Genomic DNA, 22,839 nt, shown 5'->3' with positions numbered 1-22,839 from the left:
GTGCCAATAACTATATTTGGAGGCTTGACGTTGAAGAAATTGCGGGTGAAGTTGCAGCTGCATTAACCTCTTAGGTGAATAAGGATAGAGCCACCCATCTTTTTAATGGCAGGGATTGCACTGTGTGCTGCAGCTTGCAGAAATCCCTTTCCTGCATCTCTGTTATAGCCAAGAACCAAAGGATTTCCTGCAGCCTTTCCTCCTGCAGTTAGAGATGCCTTTGGCTGATACGTGCTACCTCTGTACAGCCACAACACACAGGTTTAACTCTGCCCATGTTGTCCTTTCTTTACAGCTGGTCTGTCAGTGAGAAGGAAGTAAGATTAATGGCTGTGGACTGAGTCATCGTGGTTCTCTTGTACTATTTAGCACATGGTCTCTTTCCCCTGCTGTGCAATCAGTGTGGTCTAAGCAACCTCAGGTTGTCCTCTGAACACAAGCACTGTAGTTGTTTAATTGGAGTTCCTTATTAGCCAAACCCCCACCCTTCAAGAAATAGGAAATGTATTTCCCACTGCTTCTTATGACACTGGGAGCATTTAAGTTCTGGAAGGGTGAAATTCAGAACTGGTGGGGCTGTAGCCATGCGATTCTAGTTACTTTCAAGGTTGGGAGTGAGGATGTCGCAGCCCCTCTAGGAAAGTGGCTGCAGGACAGTGAGCTGCAGCAGGTCTGTCAGCAGTGTTGGGGTTAACAGCCTGGCCAGCTTGGGAGGAGAGGAAACACCTTTGGAAAGGAAGCTGGTTCTTGGGGTCAGGAAGAGCCTTGTGAAGGGTTTACTTCTCTTGCAGCCAGTACTTTGTTTTAACTCTTCGCTTTCTTTTTCCCTAATGGGAATTAACACAGCGATCCAGAGCAGCCCTGCAGAGGTACCTGTTCTACTGCAACCGCTACATGAACCACATGCAGAGCCTGCGCTTTGAGCACAAGCTCTATGCTCAGGTGAAGCAGAAGATGGAGGAGATGCAGCAGCACAACATGTCATGGATTGAGGTGCAGTTTCTGAAGAAAGCAGTCGACGTCCTCTGCCAGTGTCGTGCCACACTCATGTACACTTACGTCTTTGCCTTCTACCTCAAAAAGAATAATCAGTCCATTATCTTTGAGGTAGGAGAAAACACAGTTGTCAGAAGCTCAGATTACAAAGCTAAGGAAAGTATAGATTTAATGCTGGGGGAAGCTGTTGTCCCTGGTTTTGCCCAAGTGAGTCTTGTCTTAACATTCTGTGGTGCAAAAGATAGAGGTCCTTGAATCCTGTGCTCAGCTCTGGCCCTCACTACAAGAGAGACATGGAGGGGCTGGAGCAGGGCCAGAGAAAGGCAATGGAGCTGGTGCAGGGCCTGAAGCCCAAGTGTGATGGGGAACGGCTGAGGGACCTGGGGGGTTCAGATGGAGAAGAGAAGGCTCAGAGGGGACCTGATCGCTCCCTGCAAGTGCCTGCCAGGAGGATGGAGCCAGGTCTGCTCCCAAGGAACAAGGGATGGGACAAGAGGAACCGGCCTCAAGCTGCACCAGGGCAGGTTTAGATGGAGCTGAGGGACGATTCCTGCCCCAGAGGGTGCTCAGGCATTGGAACAGGCTGCCCAGGGCAGGGCTGCAGGCACTGGCCCTGCAAGTGCTCACACACCGTGGAGACGAGGCCTCAGTGCCATGGGGCAGTGGTGGCCTGGGCAGTGCTGGGAACGGTTGGACTGGATGAGCTGAAAGGGCTTTTCCAACCTGCTTGATTCTGTGCTTCTGTATAGCATTATCTGCTGGAAGAGGAAGCGGAGTTACAAGATGCTGCCCCCTGAAACAGGAAAGGGAATGAGGTTCTGAACTGGCAAAAAAGGCGTTAAAGCTTCAGTCTGGCATTTTGTCTTTACCTGGTGTTGGCTTTTTTCCAAGAGCACTGCCATTAAAATTGCATGTGAAGGTCTAAACATGGAGGCCAAATCTGATTCCAGGTGAAGCTGTGTTGACTGTTTATGATTCAGAGCAGTCCTTTGCTGGTCTTTGTGCAGAAGCCCAGCAGGTTGCTTCTGTGCTGCATGCTCAGCAAAGGGCACACACAGCTGCTGAGCAGGAGTGCAGGTGGTGCTCCGGTGCTGCTGTGCAGGTACCAGGAGTTAGCAGAGGCTTTGCTGGCAAAAGGGACAGAATGAGACATGAAAGAGGCTGAGAGAGCTGGGCTGGGGCAGCCTGGAGAAGAGAAGGCTCCTGAAGGGGAGACCTGAGAGCAGCTCCAGTGCCTAAAGGGGCTGCAGGGAACCTGGAGAGGGGCTTGGGACAAGGGCCTGTAGGGACAGGCCAAGGGGAATGGCTTGAACCTGCCCGAGGGGAGACTGAGCTGAGCTCTTAGGCAGAAGCTCTTCCCTGTGAGGGTGCTGAGGCGCTGGCACAGGGTGCCCAGAGAAGCTGTGGCTGCCCCATCCCTGGCAGTGCTCAAGGCCAGGTTGGACACAGGGGCTTGGAGCAAGCTGCTCCAGTGGAAGGGGTCCCTGCCCGTGGCAGGAGATTGAGACTGGATGAGCTTTAAGGTCCCTTCAACACAAAACCAGTCTGGGATACTGCATATCGAGGAATACATAAGCCTTGATGGTAGATATGCAGGTTCTCTTCTAATAAATGAAGAAATCTCAGCTTTTTAGTCTTGATGCTCAGAGCAGGTTACTGAAGCGTTACTCAGTGCATTATCTAATCTTTGTTTTATTTCAATACTGATTGCAGATGCATTGAGGAAAAAGAAGTCTTGCTTTCCTTAACCCCCATACTCTTTTTCTGTTTGTTTTCTTTACCCCTGTCTTCGCAGAATAACCAAGCAGACTTAGAGAATGCTACAGAAGTGCTTTCTGGGTACCTTGAGCGAGATATATCCCAAGATTCGCTGCAAGACATAAAGCAGAAAGTGCAGGATAAGTACAGGTTTGTTGTTTGAATAATCCTTTACCTCAAAGCTGCCTGCATTGCCATCCCGTGTGACAGGTAGTGGCACGTGTACTTGCCAAGCTATGGTTTCTCCAGAGTCACATCCCTGGGAAGCTGTTTGCTGTTGGCCTTCTGCCATACCTTGTGATCATCAGTCAGCCCCTGGGCATCAGAGAACAGCAGTGGTGGTGTCCCACACCAGCCCCTGATCCTCAGTGGCGAAGCCCTCACACAGATGCTGGCAGCAGGATTCTGTGTGCCCTGGCTGGGACCAGCCCCTGGGGAGATGACAGCCTCCAGGGAGAGGCTCCAGCACTGCCTTGTAGCTGCTCTGCTGAGCAGTAGTGAGAAGATTTAATCCCATAATGGAAAAATCTTGTGACCAGAAGCTGCAGCTTTTCATACAGTGCTTTTCCTGCACAGGAGTGCATGGGAATGGCCAGGACCAAGATGGGACCTGCATAGTGAGGGCTGAAGAACAAGGAGTGACTTTATTGTTCCAGGCTGACAGCTTTGGCTTAGGATGAGTTGCCATAAGAGAGCAATCAGCTCTCTTATTTATCTGCTTTCGGTCCATTTCTGCAAAAAGTGGGTGTAGAAAAGCTGTCCTTAAGGAAGAGAGAGGGAGGAGAGCAGAGGAACCAGGGTCCAGGTGGCACAAGTGCCAAGGGTTTTCACACTCCCAGGGGAATCACTTCTGCACAGTGGAAAAATACAAAGCTGGGAATGCAGATGAGTCACAGGATTAGGGCTTGTGCTTTTGAGGCATTTTGCCAAAGTCACTGAATTTGTTATGCCTCGCTTAAGGGGGAAATAAAGCCAAAATAGGGTGAGCCCTAGTGACTAAGGGACTCCGGGGAGTGGCAGTGCCATTAAGCTGTGGTGGGCCTGTGGCTTGTCCTGCCATAGCACGGCTGGGGCTGGAAAAGCCTTACCAGGCCTTCTCCTTTGAGGTATTTTGTGATTAACCCTCTTAAGACAACCATTAAGTTGGTATCTCAGATCAAGCTGCATGTTCAGTTAAGTCCTCTGAAACTGGATGCACTTCTAGGCATAGCAACAACTATCCAGAAGAAATTAAAACCTAATAGAGCCTGAATTGCCTGAAAACACAGTATCCCAAAACTGCTTTCATGTCTCTGGCATGAAAGTATGCAGCTGTCAAGCCTGTGCAGGTCCCATGTTAACTAGTTCAGTCATGTCTCAATCGTGTCCTGAACAGTGCTCTTCGTGTGCCGGTTATGGCGTAAGACTGGGACTGAGGACATTGCTGACGTGGGTTTAAAGAGCTCTGGGAAGGTGCAGGACCTGACCCCATAGCTAGTTTGGTTTGAGCTGTTTCCGTCCCTTAGCTTGCAGAGACACTTCTAGAAAGTGGGATTAAACCCCCCAGCAAAGTGACTGAAGTTGGGAGAGCAGCAACTGTGTGTGTGTGCTGTCACATGCTTCAGAAGACCAGTGGGACTTTGTGTGTGATGGCTTCTGTTGTAAGAGCTGATAGCAGTGAGAAGAGGCAGAGCAGTTTCACCCAGATAAATCTGCAGGAAAATGAAGCGCACAATTCCCAGCAGGAACCAGTAACTTGGCCGTCGGCTCCTGGTTTCCAGTTTCTCCCGTTCCAGCCCAGAGTGGTGTGTTGTGTGCTGCTGATCCATGAACTGGTTCCACAGCTGGGCCTTGGGAGCTGTAACTGAGACTTGTCTTGTTCCTTGCATGCCTAAAGATGCTGGAGGCTTTGATACCACCACTGGAAGGGGTTTGATTCGGAAATGCTGCTGCTTATTTATCATTTGCTCTTTGGAACCTGAATACCTTAAATGTTTCTCTGCTTTTTATCTTTTTAGTTGGCTAACGCACCCGAAATGAACATGGCATCTTTTGATATGTTCCTATGATATCACTTTTCCTCAGTATCATTGATCCTGGTAGGACTGTACCTAACTCTGGGATCAGGTTTATCTGCAGCTTTGTTGAAATGAGTGTAGGTGGGAAGAGCCTGCAGGGTGTAGTAACCCTCTGAGAGCCAGGAGTTGCGATGTGAGGTAACACTTGCACTCCATCCAGTCCAGCAACCCTTTTTGTAGCCAGGACTGCTTCCATCTCCACTGGGATTCTGGAGGGGGAATGAAACTGAGCTTTGCCCAGCCAGCCTCATGGTTTTTGTCATCCTGCTACAGCTCAGAGTAGGCACCAGCCCATGTCTGAGGGAGCTTAAGCCTGTTTCGGGTGTCACTGCTGCCCCGTGCTCCAGCTTTAGCACTTAGCAGCCACAGCTTCTTCCTTTCCTGGTTGTTAGTGGCGGTTTCTCAGCTGTAGGGATGCTTTTGCATGGGAAGCTCTAAATTTGCATGCTGTTTTTGCAGCCAAGGACCCGGAGCTGAGTGACTGGAGTAACTCAAGTCTTAATTAGTGCTGTTAACGGGCTACGAAGGCCCTTCTCAGGGGGATCTCCTCTTTCGGAAGTGAGGCTTAACGTAGATTTGCATTGCTGGCTGCCGGGGCTGAGCCGTGGTTCCTGACGCGCTTCCTCTGTGCTCTTCCTCTTTGTCCCAGATACTGCGAGAGCCGACGAAGGGTTTTGTTGCAGCACGTGCATGAAGGCTACGAGAAGGACCTGTGGGAATACATCGAGGACTGAGCCCGGCCCCGCATAAAACGAACTCTGAAACCTTTCCCATCTCTAGAGTGCTCATGCGATTCCAATAAACACACACAAGGCGCTCCGCCTGTTACACCGCTGGTCTGTAGTACTGGGATTCTGTTTTGTTAACAGAACATTTAAGTAAATTATATTGTAATAAAAAACAAAGGTAGATAACCCATTGTACAACAGTATTCTAGGCGGCCAACACGCGTGTGACAGACGCACTAAAACGAAAAACCCTCCGACTTTAACTTGTAACGTAGCTTCATTCTCCAAGCCGACTCCTTTTTTCTTTTCTATCTTTCTTTTCCTGTGTGTAGTACAGATGAAATTTAAACCAGTTTCTTGACACTGCTTTTCATGTCCAAACCAGCCATTTTGATGTACTTTGGTAAGGGGGGGAAGGCTCTCCTGCCCCCCTCCTCCTCCTCCTCTCTGCCACCCACGTACATGGATGAATGTGGATTTGGCTCGTTGTAAAGGTGATTCTGGGGAGGGGAGGGGGTGGGGGGGTACACAGCAAGGAAGAAAAAAAAAACCACAACAAAAAAACCTTTGTATATGACTTTTAAAACAAAAAGAGGACAACACAGTATTTTTCAAAGTTGTATATAGCGCATATGCATGGACAAAGAGCAAGCGTGGCACGTGTTTGCATAATGTTTAATTACAAAAAAATATTTATTCTTTAAAAATCTTCCAAGATTATGTCTATTTGCTGTGCACTTTCTTTCAGTTTGGTTTGGTTTCGTTTGGTTTGCCCTGGGCTGGGGAGGGGGGGAAGCGTGTGCTGCTGCAGTGAATATCCACTTTAGTTCGTTTCTTTCCGGAAGGCTTTTCCCAGAGCAGTAGATTCTCCTCTTCCTTCTGTGTGTGTTTCCATCCGCTGCTGGCACCGGCCCTGTCCCCCTGCGCAGCTCCTGGCGCTTGGTGACCCCCGTGCAACGCAGGAGCGCTGTGGTTCAGGGTGCGTTTTGCCTTTTAATCCGTTTTCTTTCCTCGTTTTGGCCCTGGATCAATACCTGCCCCAGTGCAGCTCTGCTGTTCCCACCCGTGCACGCCGGACACGTGCTCTGACCCCAGAGGAGGGGTGTGTGTGGATTTAGAGTTCTAATTCCAAGGCAGGAAAAGGAAGGGGTGTTTCTGCACCGCTTCTCACAAGACTTCATGGACGCATCTCGGCTGTGGATCTCCTCTCTCTCCCCCTCTCATCTGTCAAAAGGACCCTTCCTTCCTGTTTGGGTTTCACTTACATTATAACGAGTCGTAACATTGAAAAGGAAAGATGGTTGAATTGTCTTTGTGTTTGTTTTGGGCTCAATCGCTGGGCATCCTGCCCTGGCAGGTATTTACCACTCCATCCAGTGCAGCAGGCGTTGGAATCAGCGGGCTATTTTTCAATGAGAAGGGGACAGAACTCATGAGTTAGCTGCTGAGTCCATTTTATGATTTCTGTAACAAGAGCTATGTTAAAGTAAACAAGTGGTGGTGGTTTTATTAAATTTACTCCTGTATAGGACTTCCTTTTGTGGTATTTTTCGCCAGGTCAGCGGCCTCAAAGGCTTTCTGCCAGCTGCGAGGGGGAACCGACCCGCAAAGGGGTGAATGAAGGCAGGGCTTAAATGGCTGCCGCTTCGGCTCCCTCCCCGACGGCTCCGTCACTTCCAGTGATGTAGTTCGATCCCCCTGCACCTGTTTCGCCCTTCAGCCTTCCCAACACCGGCTTGTTTTCCTATGGGACTCGTGTGGGAGACCTGCCCCACAGCTGCCTCAGGGCCTGCCACTGCCCACCCGCAGGCGCCGGCTCCCCTTGGCTCGCAGCTCCCTCTGCATGCATTAACACGCTCTGGAAAGCGGTGTGCCCCCGGAGCGCGGGGGGGACCTGGCGGCGGGTTCTGCCATCTTCTCCAAGCTGAACCCACGCGGGATCGCGGGTCTGGTGCCGGCCGTTAAGATAACGGTAACCGGGCAGACGGTGACGGTTCAGCAGCTGCTGCTGAACGCTCCGGCCCCTGGCAGCGCGGCCCCTGGCAGGGCTCACACCGCGGCGCCGGCCCCTCAGCCCCGCACCACGCCAGGGGATGGCCGCAGCGCGCACCTCCGCCCATCACCGCTCCCTCCGGCAGCCTCACGGGCGGCTCCGTCCGCCCGGCACAGCGGGGGAGCCGAGCAAACCCTCCCTAACACACCCGTGCGGGCCGGCTCCATCCCCGCCGGGACCGCCCTCAGCGGCGCTCCCGCAGCCATGGCCCTCCCGTCAGGCCCAGCGCCGAGCTCCTCCGCGGCTGTCCCGGAAGTGCTTCCGCGGCTGCCGGTAACCACGGTAACGGGGCGCTCGTTGCCGCTGCCGGCGCCATGGCGGAGCCGCGGGCCCAGGCCGCACCGGTGAGGGGCCGCCGCGGTGAGGGGAGGCCGCGCCCGCGGGACGGGCGTGCTCGTCTCGGAGGGGTGGGAAGCGCTCGGGGATCGGAGCGGAGCCGGGGCTCAGCCTTGTTCCGGCTTTCAGCGGGGGGGCGCTGGAGCTGAGCTGAGGTGAGGTGTGTGCCTCACCTGCTGCGCTGTATTAACCAGGTGTTACACAGGGGGTAATAGCGTAATGCTGTGACTTAGGTAGTGCTAATGCGTCCTACCCGGGAGCCTGTAGGTGTTAAAGAGGTGTTAAGGTACCGCAAAGTACCTGTTTGGGAAGGGGAAGTGGGTTTTCCCTCATCTTCCAGAGGTGCACTGAGTCTGCCCTCGGTGTGACATCCAGACGGGAGCACACTGATCCCATGGCACGGCTTGGAACCGGAGGAGCTTTACGATCCCTTCCAACCCGAACCAGTCTGGGGTTCCGTGATTCTAAATCATTGCCCAATGCTCTTGGAATTACTGGGGCAAAAATCCTCTCATGGAGAAGTATCTTTAAAAAGTGAGAAGGAATAAATGCCACTGGTTTTGTGGTGGCTCGTGCAGCCCTGCAGGGCTCTGTGCCGGCTCTGTGGTGATGGGAGCGTGTCCGAGGGGTCTGGGTGAAGCGATGGCGAGGTGAAGGAGGGAAGAGCAGGGAAGCGTTCACAGTGCTGAGCGCCAGGGCTCGGAACTGGGATAACGTGTGTGGACATTGTAGACGTGTTTAGGTAAAGCCTCGGGGTTGTGCTGGTTATTGCCGGTGAGGAGCGAGGGGGTGGCTCTGTGATAGAGCAGATAGGCCGCGTTCTGTGACAGCAGCTCAGCTTTGCACCCCAGGAATCAGAGAAGTGAACAAAATGTTGGAAACCAGGAAGAAATAAAACCTCTGCTGTGTCCATTCCGGGTTATTTTCCGTGTCTCAGACTGTGCTCAGGATCTCCCATCCTCCCCGTCTCTGGTAAAAGAGAGTAAACTAGAAAGTGTTCCCAAAGCATCACAAGGACCAAGGGTGGACTGGGTCTCCCCTTTAAAGCATGTGTATGAGGGAGAGGGAAGGCGACGCAGGCCGGCGCAGTCCTGTTGTGTCTGGGGAAGAGGAGCGAGGAACGTCCTCTCCCCAGGAAACTGGAAGTGAGAAGTAACGCTGCCTCCCTGCGTGTTTCTCTTCTGCAAAGGCTCCGTTTTGGATGCAAAGTCAGAACGTATCAAATGCATTTGTTTTCCCCAGGCTGGGCTCCTGCTGGTCCATGACATCGGGGCAGTGTTTGCAGGTGGAGGTTGGCTGCCCTATGATGGCACATGGCTGCGTTACCTGCCTGCGGCCTCAGATGGCTCCCCAGGAACAGCTTTGTTCTCATTAACTTTCCAAGCATTTTATGACAGCCGCGTTTGAGGTTTGCCTCTGTGATCTCTAATTGGCATCTTAACCGCTTGAGTTCTGTGTTTGCGAGGTAAGGATCACTTTCTAGAATCCTAACAAGTAGCAGTGAACCTATGGAATGGGAATGTGCTCTAAAGCGAGTGGGGTTTTTAAGGAATGACCTAGCTAGGCTGGGGAAGAGCAGTGCTTGGCAGGGCAGGCTGTGCCTCGCAGCAACAATGCTATTTTTATATCCTCCTTTGGGATTTGCCAGTTGTCCTTTCTGATTATTTTCTGGAACAGATCTTCAAGAAACCTCCCCTGGTGTATTTAATACTCCTCTTTTCTGTCTTTTCAGGTTTCTTCGTTGCCAGCGGCTACAGAACCTCTGAAACCCCATCCTAAAAAAGGTTTGTTTGAAGATACAATTGTGTTTCTTGGGCAGGTTGATTTTAAGATTTCTTTTATAGTGTGGGCAGCTTTCTAGTAAGAAATAAATGTCCACTGGGAACAGACAGGACTATTAGACTGTAAGCTGCTGAGTACGAGTGATTTTTTCTAGGGTCTGTATAATCAGCTCGGTGTTGTTGCTGCCTGACTTACTGTACCTACAGCCGGAATCATGTTTGCTTGTAATCAAAGAGACTGTATATTTTATTGTGTATATGCTAGTGACTTGGATATCCATTTAGCTTCTTAAGTTATAAGAGGGGTTTGTTCGGTTTAGGGTCTTCTTCCTGTAAAAAGGATCTTGGCAAACTAATGCTGCATCTTGGTGATTTTTCATGTTGCATTTCCTAAGCTTTGAAGTAAAAGGGATGTGCAGGTGAGACAAGACCAGTCAGGTCGTAACTGCATTTAATTATTGGTTGGTTTTGGTGAAAACAGTCTAACTCGGTCCCAGTTCCTGTTTTGAAATCCTGGTTGAATCTGAGCTGGAACAAGAACAATTTCAGTTACTGGTTGAAAATGTTTGGCTGAAGCTTGATGTTTTCCCAGACCCTTTACAAAGCCTGCAGCACGATTTGATGTTGCAGCCTCTCCTTTTGCCTTTCCTCTCGCCCTTGTGGTGTGACTCATCCCAGCGCATGTGATGAGCACACTTCTTGATGGTACTGAGCTGTGCACGCATCCCTAGTACGGATCTGTCCACTGCAGGGACTTGTGCCTACCTGAGATGAGCTTTGGGTGTTTTTCTGTGGCTTTTGCTTTATCAAGTATCCAGAGGACCCCATCAATTCAGATTATGCGTGTTGCTAGAACCCTGATACAGTGCCAGTCAAAACAGTGTTTCTTTTCCCTCACCTTTTAATGCAGGGAAGCTCAGCTGGGGAGCACTCTGACCATTTTCTACCCTGAATGTGTGATGTGCCCATTGGAGTACAGTTTGGGAGGAGATCTTCCGTATTCCTAAATTCCTTGTGATGGAGACTGCCTCAGTGATCACGCTGGCATTCAAAAGGAGCTTGTTTGGCAACTCTAGCACTCTTTTGTGGCGGGGTGAGGGTTAGAAATCAACTCTGCATAATTCATGAGAGAACTGAGTAGCTGAAAAAGAAAGATGGTGCCATGGGCCTCACAGACACACTGAGGAAGCATCCACCACCAGCCAGTGTCCCTTCCACCTCCTTCCGTTGGTGTTCACCCGTCTGGGGAAGACACCAGAGGGGAGAAAGTAGTGAATGAAATCCAGTTACTCATGGCTCTGGATCTCTCTTTTATACTGATATGACTCTTGACTCCAAATTAACTATGGTGAAGACAAAAAGTAATCCAGCCTGTGACTTCTATAGTTCTCTTTTCTGTCTCTTAAGGTAAACTGAGGCATCTCCAGCCCCAGTCGCACCTCTGAAACGGAATGCCTTGGAAGCCTTTGCGCTTTGCTGTTTAATACTTGACTGTGTTGCCTTTAGCTTAGTGGGCAGAAGCTGATTTGAGCTGCCTGATGGTTAATCTCTAGGAAATGAGGGCAGCAGAAAGATTTGTAATGGGGAGTGATGTAACAGTGTCCTTTGTGTGTGGGCGTGATGCTGGGGTCATGTAAGAGAGGAGGGGAGAGACTGAAAGTGATGCTGTATGTGCTTCTGTGGGGTTTGGCAGCAAAGAACAGCGTCCTGTTCCCCTGACAGGCTTTTGCTTTGCTTTGTTTTAGATAGGACTTTCATAGGATATCTTAATGAAATGTCTTTTCCTATTTTAGTTTACCTGAGGAGAATCGTGGTGAAATTTAAGGAGCCAGGCAAATGTACATCAGTTCTGTTTGAATAAACTTGTTTTAAACTGATGTTTTTGAACACCGGTAACTTTCTGGTGAAGCAATTTGCCTTTTTAGGTTTACATTGTATGCCAGAGAGAGACTGAAACCAACATTAAAATCTATGAAATACAGAGATTATCTGGTAAAATGTGAAAGAGATTATCTGGTAAAATGAAGTTTAGTGTGGATGAAATTTTGCCCAGATAGAGGAGGTATTGCAATAACTAAACAATGTTGTGCAGAAATGTAGCAGAGTATGACCATGTCATAGAATCAGAGAATCACAGTGTGGTTTGGATTGGAAGGGACCTCAGAGCTCCTCTAGTTCCACCTAGCCTCACCTCCCTCGACCTGCTGCTCACGCTCTGGGGGTGCAGCCCCGCACATGGCGGGGTTCTGGGCTCAAGCGCTCACTGAAGTCAGGTCATGTGGAGCTTCTCATTGACCAACACCCCAAGTCCTTCTCCTCAGGACTCCATCCGGTCTCCCCCAGCCTGTGCTTGTGCTGGGGATTGCCCCGACCCAGGGGCAAGGCCTTAAGGTTGACCTTGTCACTGCTGAAGTCCTAACCTGAATCATCACAGCGCTTGCATTCTGATTATATCATCTTTGCCTGTGTTTGTACTGGATACGGCAAAGGTATTAAACATGTTCCTGTGGATGCGAGCTCAAGTTTGCAAGGAATCATGTGAATGACTGAATGCAGCTGTGAGTTCTGTGCTTAACCAGGAGGCACAGCAGCGGACGTGTTCTCAGTCTGACCCGTGATGCAGATGAGAATATGTTGAATAATGTTGAACTGTGAGACCTGAGAGCTGTCAAGTTGCTTCCCCTCACTGTTGTGTTGCTTTACCTCTGGATGCTCCTGCAGTCCTGTCTGTAAAAGAAGGCAAAACAGAAACCTGGAACCAGTGTTTAGCAACCTCATTTTACAACTCCTAAACAATAACTTGGAGTTAAGAGGCGGAATTTGCTCTTGAATTAGCTGCTGTCAGGGTCCCTCCGTCGTGCCCGGAGTGTTGGGGTTTCAGAGAGCCTCCCTTGCAGGGAAGAGGATGAGCGTCCAACAAGCATATCAAGGGTCAGGAACAGATTGCAGTGGTGGTGGGGAAAGGTGTTGGATGTGGTGATAGGATGTGAAGTCTCTACATCTAGCAATCTAAGGGGACCAGTAGAAGGTAAACCCCTCAGAGTATGTTGTAGCTGCGCTTGGTGACTGTCGTTACTCAGCAGCTGACACATTAGGAGCTAAACCCATTCATTATTTTGTCCTTTCCCCCCGTGGGGAGAGCTGCTCTCAAAATCAATTCCCTCTGTTGCTACCTCGAGATCCATAACTCTCCTCAGGTTCATATTTTGTCCCCAAGCGGTTAATGGTAGAATAAAGGGAACTCTGTGTCTTGAAGCCGTGTAGAGTTACTATCAGTGATGGGGGTTTAATCTCCCTTCTGCTTTCTAAATGAATTGCATGTTTTCCAAACTGGTTTTGAATTGCAGTAGGCTGAAGATTCCCATCTTCCTGCTTTCCTGTGGCCACACGGGCAAATCAAGTCATTTTAGAGTATCTCCTAGTAGTGGAGAAGTGCTTTTACCACTTGTATTGTTGATTTTTATGGAACACAACTTGAATTTATTTCCCTTTATGGTGGCAAAACGTATTCAGAAAGGAAGCTTTGGGCTGCTTTTAGTCTCGGAACAGTTCAGAGGTTAATGGAACATTTTCAAATGCATTTGGATTTCCACACAAATATCAGATTTTGTGAGGTACAGTGATGGCTTTTTAATAACAGGGTAGGAACCTAAAGATGTGTGTGTTGTAATAAATAAACCAGAGCAAAAGAAAGCAGATTTCACTTAAGAACTTGGGCTAGAAATCCGTTAGATTGTGAAGAAGGAGAAGGCTGAGTTGTTACCAGCCACCTCTGTGTTTGCCCAAGGAAGGGTCAGGTAGATAACTGTCAAAGCAAAAATCTTCCCTTTGTGAAGCAGAAAAGCATCAGCAGGGATTAAGTGTTCTTCTCAGTCCTGGGCATTGGGATATTTTAGGGCTGGTTTGTAGGTATGTGTTTTTCTTGAGTTTGAAGCAGGGAATTCTGCCTTGGATTAACTGTGACCTTTGGTAAAGCACTTGTTTTGTTGGCTTCACCTTGGAGCAAAGTCAGCCTTGTGTCTGGATGTTTCAAGGATGTTGTGAGTCTTTGTCTTACATTGGTTTTGGTGAATTCCACTTCAGTCTCATATAGTTATGAGCAAAACTAGCCAAAATGTCTGGTCAGGCCCGTGTGGGTCACTGAGAGGGAGGAAATGAACTTCTCTCTGCTTTTATTACACTGTCTCAGAGGCAAAGTAAGGTACTGACTCGAGAATTCAACAGCTGGTGAGGTACGTTTATCAGGGATAAACATGTGAGTGCTCAGTGTCCCTTTGTAAGTAGCAGCAAAGTTTGATTAGATTTGGCTATTGCAGGTAAATAGTAGAAATGGGGAAGTGTGCGATGTGTATGTGTGTGTTGAAGCTGGGGGTGTATCCTGTGCTTGAGCTCAGTGGTAATGAGGGTGTTTTTGACGCTCAAAGTTACCACACTTCTACCACGCGGAAACATGCTTTGGGTACAACACCGTGGTATTTTGTATCTTACCAAGGTAGTTTCTTTTGTTTAATAGATGTTATTCTCAAGCAGTGCGAGTTACTCTTGTCCAGCAAAATCCCACAGCAGCATTAAGCTCAAATACCGGTAGCACCATCCTGTTCATGTGGGTGCTCGTCCTTGAAGCCAAGGGTGTCATCCATGGGTTCTAATAAAAACCAATTGCACACACTGCTTTGATGGGCAGTGAAGCTGCCTTTATCTGCTGCTGAGATGCTCACAGTGCTAAGCCATCTCAAAATGTTACTGTTAGATAACACGTAACTTTCAGGTTATGCAGAAGGAGAAGTGGCTTTTGATGATGGGTCCTGTGCAGATGGACAGCTCCTGCTCACACAGATGAAGCACTGGGGATGCCTCCTGCTGCCACAGATACTTTAAGGGGTCCTGTAAGTATTTTAATGGCTCAGGCACTCCGAGGAGCAGGAGATGTTTGTACCCCGAGGAGTTGATTCCATGCACTTGCGGAGCTGATCATTTATGAATTCCTGATACATTTTCTGAAATCAATAGAAATCCATTCTTGGAGCCAGCTTCAAAGCTGCCTTTGAACTTGTAAGAGTGAAGCTGCCTGAGAAACCCTGATAAAAGCAGCCCCCTTGAGTTAAATGAATTAATACTTCTAAGTGTGTCAGAAGGAAAAGCTGTTAGTGGAAATGTTGTGGTTGGGGGAGAGCAGATGCAGTTCCTGTCCCTGAACGTACCACTTCATTTCCATCTGGCCACGTGCAAGCCAAGGTCTTTTACCCCATTTGAACCTGCAACCTTCTGGGAAGAAAATGGTTTCTTAATAACATAGGTTAGTGGGTAACAACAGCGTTGTTTTATAGAAGAGACATTGATGCTTTCCTCTCTCTGCCATCGGTGGGTAGTAGTGCTGTGTATATCTTGTTCAGGACCTGGTACAGCCGTTAGTTTTGAATAGTGACATTGAAAGAATGAATTATCATTCTTGGGTAATTCACTTGTATAATACACTCTGCTTCATCCTCTTCTTCCCCCCCCCCAAACCAGCCTAGTAATCTCTGCACCACAAACTGATGATGCTGAAGTTTGAATGTGCTGGCACAGCTCTGCCCTCTAGTGTGTGTACATTAACATCCATGACTACCGGAACAGGGAAAACCTTCGCAGGGACAGGCTGGGAGCACTAAAATTTGAGTGCTAGTTTCTAAATCGGAAGATTTATAGTTCCAGTTCCAGCATTACGTCTTTTGGCAGTTCTCAACCTACTTATTTCCTCTCTGTAAAATCTCTATCTGCTTCTCAGGCTGGTTGCAAACTGAATGACAAGTGCCATCAAAGTGCTTCTTGCAGACAGCGAGTATAACCTGAGTGCCTTTTGGTAATTAAGAATCCCAGGGCCCTGGATTAGGCTGAGGAGGAGTACAGTGGAGTGCAGTAGCTCAGCTTTAGAGGGTCTGACTGTCCAATTGCAACGTGTTGCTTTAGCATCACATTTGAATTGGTAAATTCAGGTTGTGCAGTTCCTTTGAAAGTCAAGGCAAGTTTCTGTTGTATTTTAAAGCATTCAGCTTCTGCTGGCATCCTGCTTACAGGTAAAATGGCATCTCCTGGTGTGGGTTTAAAAATAGTTGTATAAAAATAGTAAGTGACAGATTTAGGAAGGGTGGGATCCATCTTCCTGAACCGAGATACCTCTGAGGTAGAACAAGTCTCAGCACATTACCTGGGTTCTGTAGTTATTGGAAAAGCCACTGATGCCATTCCTCTGCATTCTATCCTATCCACCTATCGTGGGATGCAAGGAATCCACTCTCGAGCATACATATTCCTCTCCTTAGAGACAGCCTAAGGCTAGTAGCTGGGATGTCTTCATTTTCAGACACTTGAGTCAAAGCAGATGCATTTGCTCAGTGTCAGAGTTAATGTTGTCTGTGCAACTTGAGTTGGAACCTTTGAGTCTTCAGTGACATAATTCCCCACTGGCTTTAGCCTGGGTCTCCAGCATCATCCACTGAACAGGAATGATGGGGCTGGATTCATTGTACAGCCAGTTGTGTTTATCTTCAGCTATCAAACCCCGTAGGATAATTCCCTGATGCTGCAAGGACCTTCTGTGTTGTACTCAAACTGCCCATGATACCTTAAGGTCTCTTAAGAGACAACACTTGCTTGTGAAGAAGACATCCTGGGTTTCCCAGTGCTTGAGGTCTTGCTTCTGCAGAGTTGCAGATGAACACGTCCATGGCTGGAGCACGGCTGCTGCCCACCCTGCCTGCCAGAGCAGCAGAGTGTCGCCTGGGAGATACCAACCCTCATGTCTTTCCAGCCAAAACTGGTGGAGGGATGGAGTGAGGACAGCCTCTGGGTGTTGCTTCTTGTTGAGTGAGAACTTTCAGGGCCGCGTTGTGCCCCCCCATTACAATTTCAGTTTGCTTTTTCAGAGGAAAGCTTTTTCTTACAGACGCCTTATAATGATTTTAGCTTCAATTCCTGTGGAAAATACCTTGTGCTGTAGACAGAAAAACACTAAGCATAAAGAATATAAGCCAAAGGAAGGATTAGACTGGAAATCCCCAAACTGCTATGCTCTTGATGCTGGAATTACTGAGAAGCTGGTTACACAGGTTATTTTGGGAATGCCTGCAGCCAGTGTGGCTTTGTTTGCAGGGGAAATATCTTCTGTCCTTGCTTTGCTGTGGGAGGAGACAGTGAGCAGTGGTGCGGGGTTTGGCTGGGATACAGTTAATTTTCTTCACGGTAGCTGGTATGGGGCGGTTTGTGGTGGAATCAGTGCTGATAGCACAGGGAGCTTTTAGTTACTGCCGAGCAGTGCTCACACAGAGTGAAGACCTTTCTGCTCCTCTTCCCACCCCACCAGCAAGGAGGCACAAGGATCTAGGAGGGCACACGGATGGGACAAGGGATATTCCACACCTTATAATATCATGCTCAATGTATAAAGCTGGGGGAAGAAGAGGAACGGATGTCGGAAGTGATGGTGTTTGCCTTCCCAAGTGAGGTGTGCTGGAGCCCTGCTGTCCTGGAGATGGCTGAGCACACGCCTGTGATGGGAATGGGGGAATGATTCCTTTCTTTGCTTTGCTTGTGTGTGCAGCGTTTGCTTTGCCTGTTAAACTGTCTTTATCACAACCCACGAGTTTTCTCACTTGTCCTCTTGATTCCCTCCTGCAGCCCACGGGAGGAGCGAGCGAGCGGCTGTGTGGGGCTGAGTTGCCGGCTGGGGTTCAACCACAACAGCTCTTTTTGGCACCCAACGTGGGGTTTGAAGGGTTTGAGATAACAACAGATCTGACTGGAAAGCTCTAGGTTGAGTTATAGCCATGTGCCTGGTGTGGCAGATGACCAGGGCATCGCTGCCTTGTCTGTGCTGCTGTACTAGGCAGGCTGGAACTCCAGTGGGAGCTGGAGATGAAGGGATGAGTGACCTGTGGATGAGGAGCAGGACAACCTGAAGTGTCTGTGGCTGTGAGTAAGTCCACACCAGAGCAGGTACATCTCGAAGTGTTTGTGGCCGTGGTTATATCTGTGCTGCAGTGGCTGCACCTCTGAAGGGATCATGGAGTCCCAGGTTGGAAGGAACCTCAACGATCATCTGTTCTAACCTTTCTAGGCAAAGCATGACCTAGACTAGATGTTCCAGCACCCTGGGAGATTATTCCAGTGTCTGGTTGTGAAAAATCTTCCTCTTGTGTCCAGTTGGAATCTCGCCAGGGGGGTAACTTTTGCCCATCACCTTTTCCATGGGACTCCTTGTAAAAAGGGAATCTCCATCTTCTTTGTAGCCACCCTTTCAATACTGGAACATGGTGATAAGGTCTCCCCTGCACCTTCTCTTCTCTAGCCTGAGCAAATTCAGCTCTCTGGGCCTTTCTGTCCTCATGATCTTTAAGGATCGTGGCCATGGAGAAGCCCACAACAGAGCAGATACTCCCGTGGAGGGGCTGCAGCCAGGGGTAAGGCCACACTGGAGCAGGTACATTTCCAAAGGTGGAAAGTGTGGCTGCAGTTAATACCTCAGACGTCCTGTGCTGCTGATAAGCTGTGTTACTCAGAAGCCTGCTGTGATGGTGTTCTCACTCTCCTTGCCTACAAGAGCTCAAAGCATCAAGCAGGAAACAAAATGGTTTAAATGAAGAAAATAACAGTTGGGGTGCTGTGCCAGGGCTTGGCTCCTTGAGTAGCTTCAAGCACAGTGTCTGCATCCTCAGGGACTTGAGAACTGTTGTGTGAATCAGCCTGCTTTTTGCTAGATTAGCTGGTGTTTAAACCCCAAAATAGCAAAGGCTCTTTCAGATCCTTGTTTTCCTTGTGTTTGGAGCGTATGCCTCTGCTCAGCAGTCAGTGCTGATGGGCAGAATGAGCTCGTGCAGAGGAAACCTTTCAGTTTTGACTTTTTCTGAAGCAAATAAAGATGATGATGCTTCAAATTCCTTGTTAAAGTACTCATTTGCCACTAAATTTCATGGAATCATAGAATCAGCCAGGTTGGAAAAGACCTTGAAGGTCATCAAGTCCAACCTTTACCCCACTGTTAATTTGCTGGAATTGGATTTTAAGCTTGACTCAAGCACTGTTAGGCTTGATTCAGTTGTTTTGTGTGGTGGTGATTATACATCGAATGGAGCAAGGATTGCGGAGCTGTCTCACCAGCCTCGTCCTGCTAATGGAGATTTCCCAGTAGCCACCTTGGTTCTGCCACTGGGAACCTCCCTGTGGCACTGGAAGGACCAGGGTGTCAAAGGTGTGTATTTACAGATCTTCCCCCTTTCCCTGAAGGTTAAACTCGAGCAGCACACACTAGAAGACATCTGGATTGAATAACCAAGGTATGAATTTGTCTTGTGCGTGAAACCATTTCTATGTGGAGTAACTCAGAACTTGAATGCCTTGAGTCAGAAACCCCACTGAAGTCTGAGCTAGCGGGTCTTCAAGATTTATACAGAGTAAACTGACAACTGAAAACCCCCCTTTTTCCTTCTCCCATGTGTATAAATCAGGTTTAAGACAGAATTCCAGCTCTTCCCTATAGCTTTGGCTCGTTTTCCTGCAGGGGGAGGTGTAGAGTCAGAAATGTTGCTTTTTTTCTTGAAACCTGCTGTTTTCCAGCCTCCTCCTCGCTGTCCCTGCGCATTGGGAAGCTGTTCTTACACCCCAGGAAGATCACGCTATGAATTATGACTTTGTCGCCAGCGCCGGAATTGTGTCTGATGAGTTTTATTAACCCCAACTGCCTGGGAATAATGAGTAGCCATACGGTTTATGTTTGATTTAAAGGTGCGCCTGCAGCAGTTTGCAAAAGGGAAAACAAGGCAAGGGGATAAACAGAGAGGATGGCTACAGCAGGAGCTCGCCTTTGCTCTGCTCTTTATACCCATTTTACAGGTATTTGTGTACACACCACCTCTATTCTCACATACGTATGCGTGTGCTCACAATGAGTGAAATACGACGTATAAAACCTCCTCTGGGTGGAGGGCTTTGAAGTGATTTTTCATCATTGTTGAGTTTTGCATATGTTATGGCTCCATTTTCAAGCTCCAAGGATGGATGCGGGTGTAGGAGACCAATATTCCTCCACGAATTCCCTTCCCAAGATGGAATGTATTGATATTGCTAGAATCTCAAAGAAGGCCTATGTCTGAGTGAGGAAGAGGATTTCTCATTCAGTTTGTCTGTGCACCAGCCTAGGTAGGAATCTGTAGGATGCTGCTGTGGTGCAAAGGCAGGCCATTATTTTTAAAGCTAAACCCCTTGATACCTGAGCTTAAAACTGCTTCCTATCCATTATTCATCCCTTATTGTGGAAAATACAATTCCCTGGCAGTGGTTCGTTGTTTTCTAGTAGCTATTTGAGTTTGAGCCTTATGATTTCAGTGTTATTTTTGTTTAGCAGATACTCATTAGCTCTGTGTCACTGGTTTCACAGCCGGTCGCATAATTCCTGGCACTGGCAGCTTGGGAAGCTCAAGGCAAAAGGAGATGTGTGCAGCTGGTTTTATCCTGCATTTCCTTCTTTATCAGTGCTTGTTGAACACATCTATGAGAGCACCGAACTTCATTTCAGACTGTAACCAAAGCTATGCCCCACGGCAAGCCTTCCCCAAGCTCTCCCAGTGGGAATAACTTAAATGCAGGCAATAATGGCAGCAAATGCCTTCCGGAGGCTGAGCTGGGTGCATGTTGGTCATGGAATCCCAGACTGGTTTGTGTTGGAAGGGAGCTTAAAGCTCCTCCAGCTCCAACCCCTGCCATGGGCAGGGACACCATCCACTAGAGCAGCTTGCTCCAAGCCCTGTCCAACCTGGCCTTGAAAGACCCCTTAAGGAATGTGATGTGTTGCCCTTCAGATTTGGCCGCTCTCCTGCAGTGGTCAGGGAATTGCCTTTGTACAGTTACTAGGTGGTGACCGGAATGACTTGGAAATGGGCAATGAATCTCTAATCAAAGGTGAATGCTGCTTCTGTATGTAAAGGTAAGCCTGGCCCCACGATGGGAGATGATGCCCTTCACCACAGCAAAGCTTCCTGCTTTGGTTTCTGCAGAGCAAGATGCACTTTACCACCTTGTGCTTTGGTGCTGCTCTCTCAATAGCAAAATGTTGCAAGAGAGGTTTGAGTCACTGCCTCTGTGTTTATTAACTCTGCAAATACCTGTGTGCTTGAATGCTGGTTTGCACTACACAGTTTTACTTAGGATTTGGAAAGGGACAGTTGAGTCAGGATCCAAATTAGACCTTTTGGATACTCTTACCCGTGTACATGGTGCCTATCACAATGGATCCAGACTGTGGATCTATGTGCTCTGTGTTATGTATGGTTTAGATTATTATGGAGTTTGGTCTGACAACAGGTTCTTCTTTGTGTCACCTTAAGTCTTTTGTGTCTCTGCTTCTCCTGCAAGGCTCTTCTTGCTGATTTTACTCAGTTTGCTGCGAGCTGGGTTGCAAAGCTGGAGGATGGGGAGTGAATTGGGGCTCAGACTCTTTCCTATAAGCTGGGGTGGAAAAAAGCTGGGCTCTGATCATACAGAGAGCCATAACTGACCAGTGCCTTCCACAGGAGGGCTCCTGGCTGCTCCTGGCCCCTCAGTTTGCACACTGGAGGAAATAAGGTGAAAGCTGCCCGATGGCTGCAGTTGGGCAGTTCTGGTGAAAGCCACTGTCCTCTGGCTGTGCCCACAGCACAAATGGCCTGGTTGCGCTTGTGATTTCTGTGGGAGGATGGCTGGTGCTTTAGCAACCATTTCTCCCATCTGGTAGGAGCCTTTTGGGGTTTCTCCCCACTCCTTCCTCTCTTTTTACAGTGATTTCAATCCCCTTTTATTACATCTAAACCCCATGGTTTGATAGTTCCTCTCTAAGCTATAATTACCCAACCTGAAGATGCAAGCACAAAATAATTTCCAATGGAGGTTTACACAAAACAGTTTTCAGTGGAGGTTTACACAAAACAGTTTCCAGCGCAGGTTTACACAAAAGGGAGTATCTCTGATTCTATAGAATTTTTTCAGTCCTTGGAAAAAATCTCTAAGGGGATGAACAAAGCAAAGAGTGATGATAGCGCAGCACAGAGACAAACCTGATGATCTCACTCGGATTCTGCCCGGTTTCTGCTCCAGTGCCTTCCTTAAAGGAGCGTTGTCAGAAAGAAAAATCACCCTGCTGGAAGTGGGTCGTGCAATCAATCACTGGCCACCGAGAAAGTGGGGATCAGATGGATTCCCTTTGGAATTCAATCAAAACACACTTCAGAGGAACTGGCCTATCTCTTGGCTGAGGTATTTCATCACGTATTTGGTGCCTGGCTCCCTGTCACTGTTGCTTAATGAGAGCAGACTTTAGTAAGCCCAGGCAGAGAGGCTGGAAGATAATTATGCAAGTTATAAACTCGTCACTCTAGATACCAAGTTGGGGGATAATTGCATTTCTTGCACTGGCCCTTGACCAGATTGATTTACAGCAAATAATGGCTTTTGTTTCCTTTCCCCACTGCTGGAATGGGAGAAACTACCCTTTCCTGACCTGTAGTCCCTGTATCCCTGTGGTGCTGGGGTTGTTTGCAAGGCTCTGTGACAGGTGACAGGCAAGCATGTCTTCATCTGATCCACAGCAGTTACATATGAGAAACTCCTGAAGATCTGTATATTGAGCAAGGTGGTAAATTGCAGTGCGGGCAGCCTGAGGAGCCTGATCCATGTGCTCAGCTCCTCCTGGTGAGGCCAAATTCACCAGCCTTTCCCTGGGCAGAAACCTTTGGAGTGATCCATTGCAGCAGTATGTGCTCCTGGTATAATGAGTGTAAGACTGCAAACCACTATATGCCATATGGAGCCTTCAGTGTTCCCGATCATCCTTGTACTTGGGAAGGCAGTGCCCATGCTGCTTTCTGTTCTTCTGCCCTCTCAGCAGCCCCCAGTCGCCTGATCCAGCCGTACATTGTTGTTCAGGTTGATGCACCAAGAGCATCATCATAGAATCCCAGCCTGCTTTGTGCTGAAGGGACCTTAAAGCTCACCCAGCTCCAACCCCTGCCCTGGGCAGGGACCCCTTCCACTGGAGCAGCTTGCTCCAAGCCCCTGTGTCCAACCTGGCCTTGAGCACTGCCAGGGATGGGGCAGCCACAGCTTCTCTGGGCACCCTGTGCCAG

At 48.7% G+C, this 22,839-nt stretch overlaps 2 protein-coding genes across 2 annotated transcripts in view; both read left to right on the top strand.

The window, feature by feature from the left end:
* Positions 1-6,259, top strand: part of ARIH1 (ariadne RBR E3 ubiquitin protein ligase 1) — a 60,347-nt gene extending 54,088 nt beyond the window's left edge. Inside the window, exons 12-14 of the mRNA XM_065687943.1 lie at positions 847-1,107; positions 2,792-2,904; positions 5,461-6,259. Of these exons, the coding sequence (XP_065544015.1) occupies positions 847-1,107; positions 2,792-2,904; positions 5,461-5,545 (459 nt within the window). The 3' untranslated portion in view covers positions 5,546-6,259. The remainder of the gene's footprint in view (positions 1-846; positions 1,108-2,791; positions 2,905-5,460) is intronic.
* Positions 6,260-7,853: 1,594 nt separating this feature from the next.
* The window catches only part of BBS4 (Bardet-Biedl syndrome 4), a 42,310-nt gene continuing 27,324 nt past the window's right edge, over positions 7,854-22,839 (top strand). Inside the window, exons 1-2 of the mRNA XM_065688943.1 lie at positions 7,854-7,936; positions 9,661-9,712. Coding sequence (XP_065545015.1) covers positions 7,907-7,936; positions 9,661-9,712 — 82 coding nt within the window. The 5' untranslated portion in view covers positions 7,854-7,906. The remainder of the gene's footprint in view (positions 7,937-9,660; positions 9,713-22,839) is intronic.

Source organism: Lathamus discolor, chromosome 8, assembly GCF_037157495.1.
Source record: "Lathamus discolor isolate bLatDis1 chromosome 8, bLatDis1.hap1, whole genome shotgun sequence".
Lineage (NCBI taxonomy): Eukaryota > Metazoa > Chordata > Aves > Psittaciformes > Psittacidae > Lathamus > Lathamus discolor.
The sequence above is the reverse complement of the archived record's forward strand: the minus strand, read 5'-3'. Positions and strand labels throughout refer to the sequence as shown.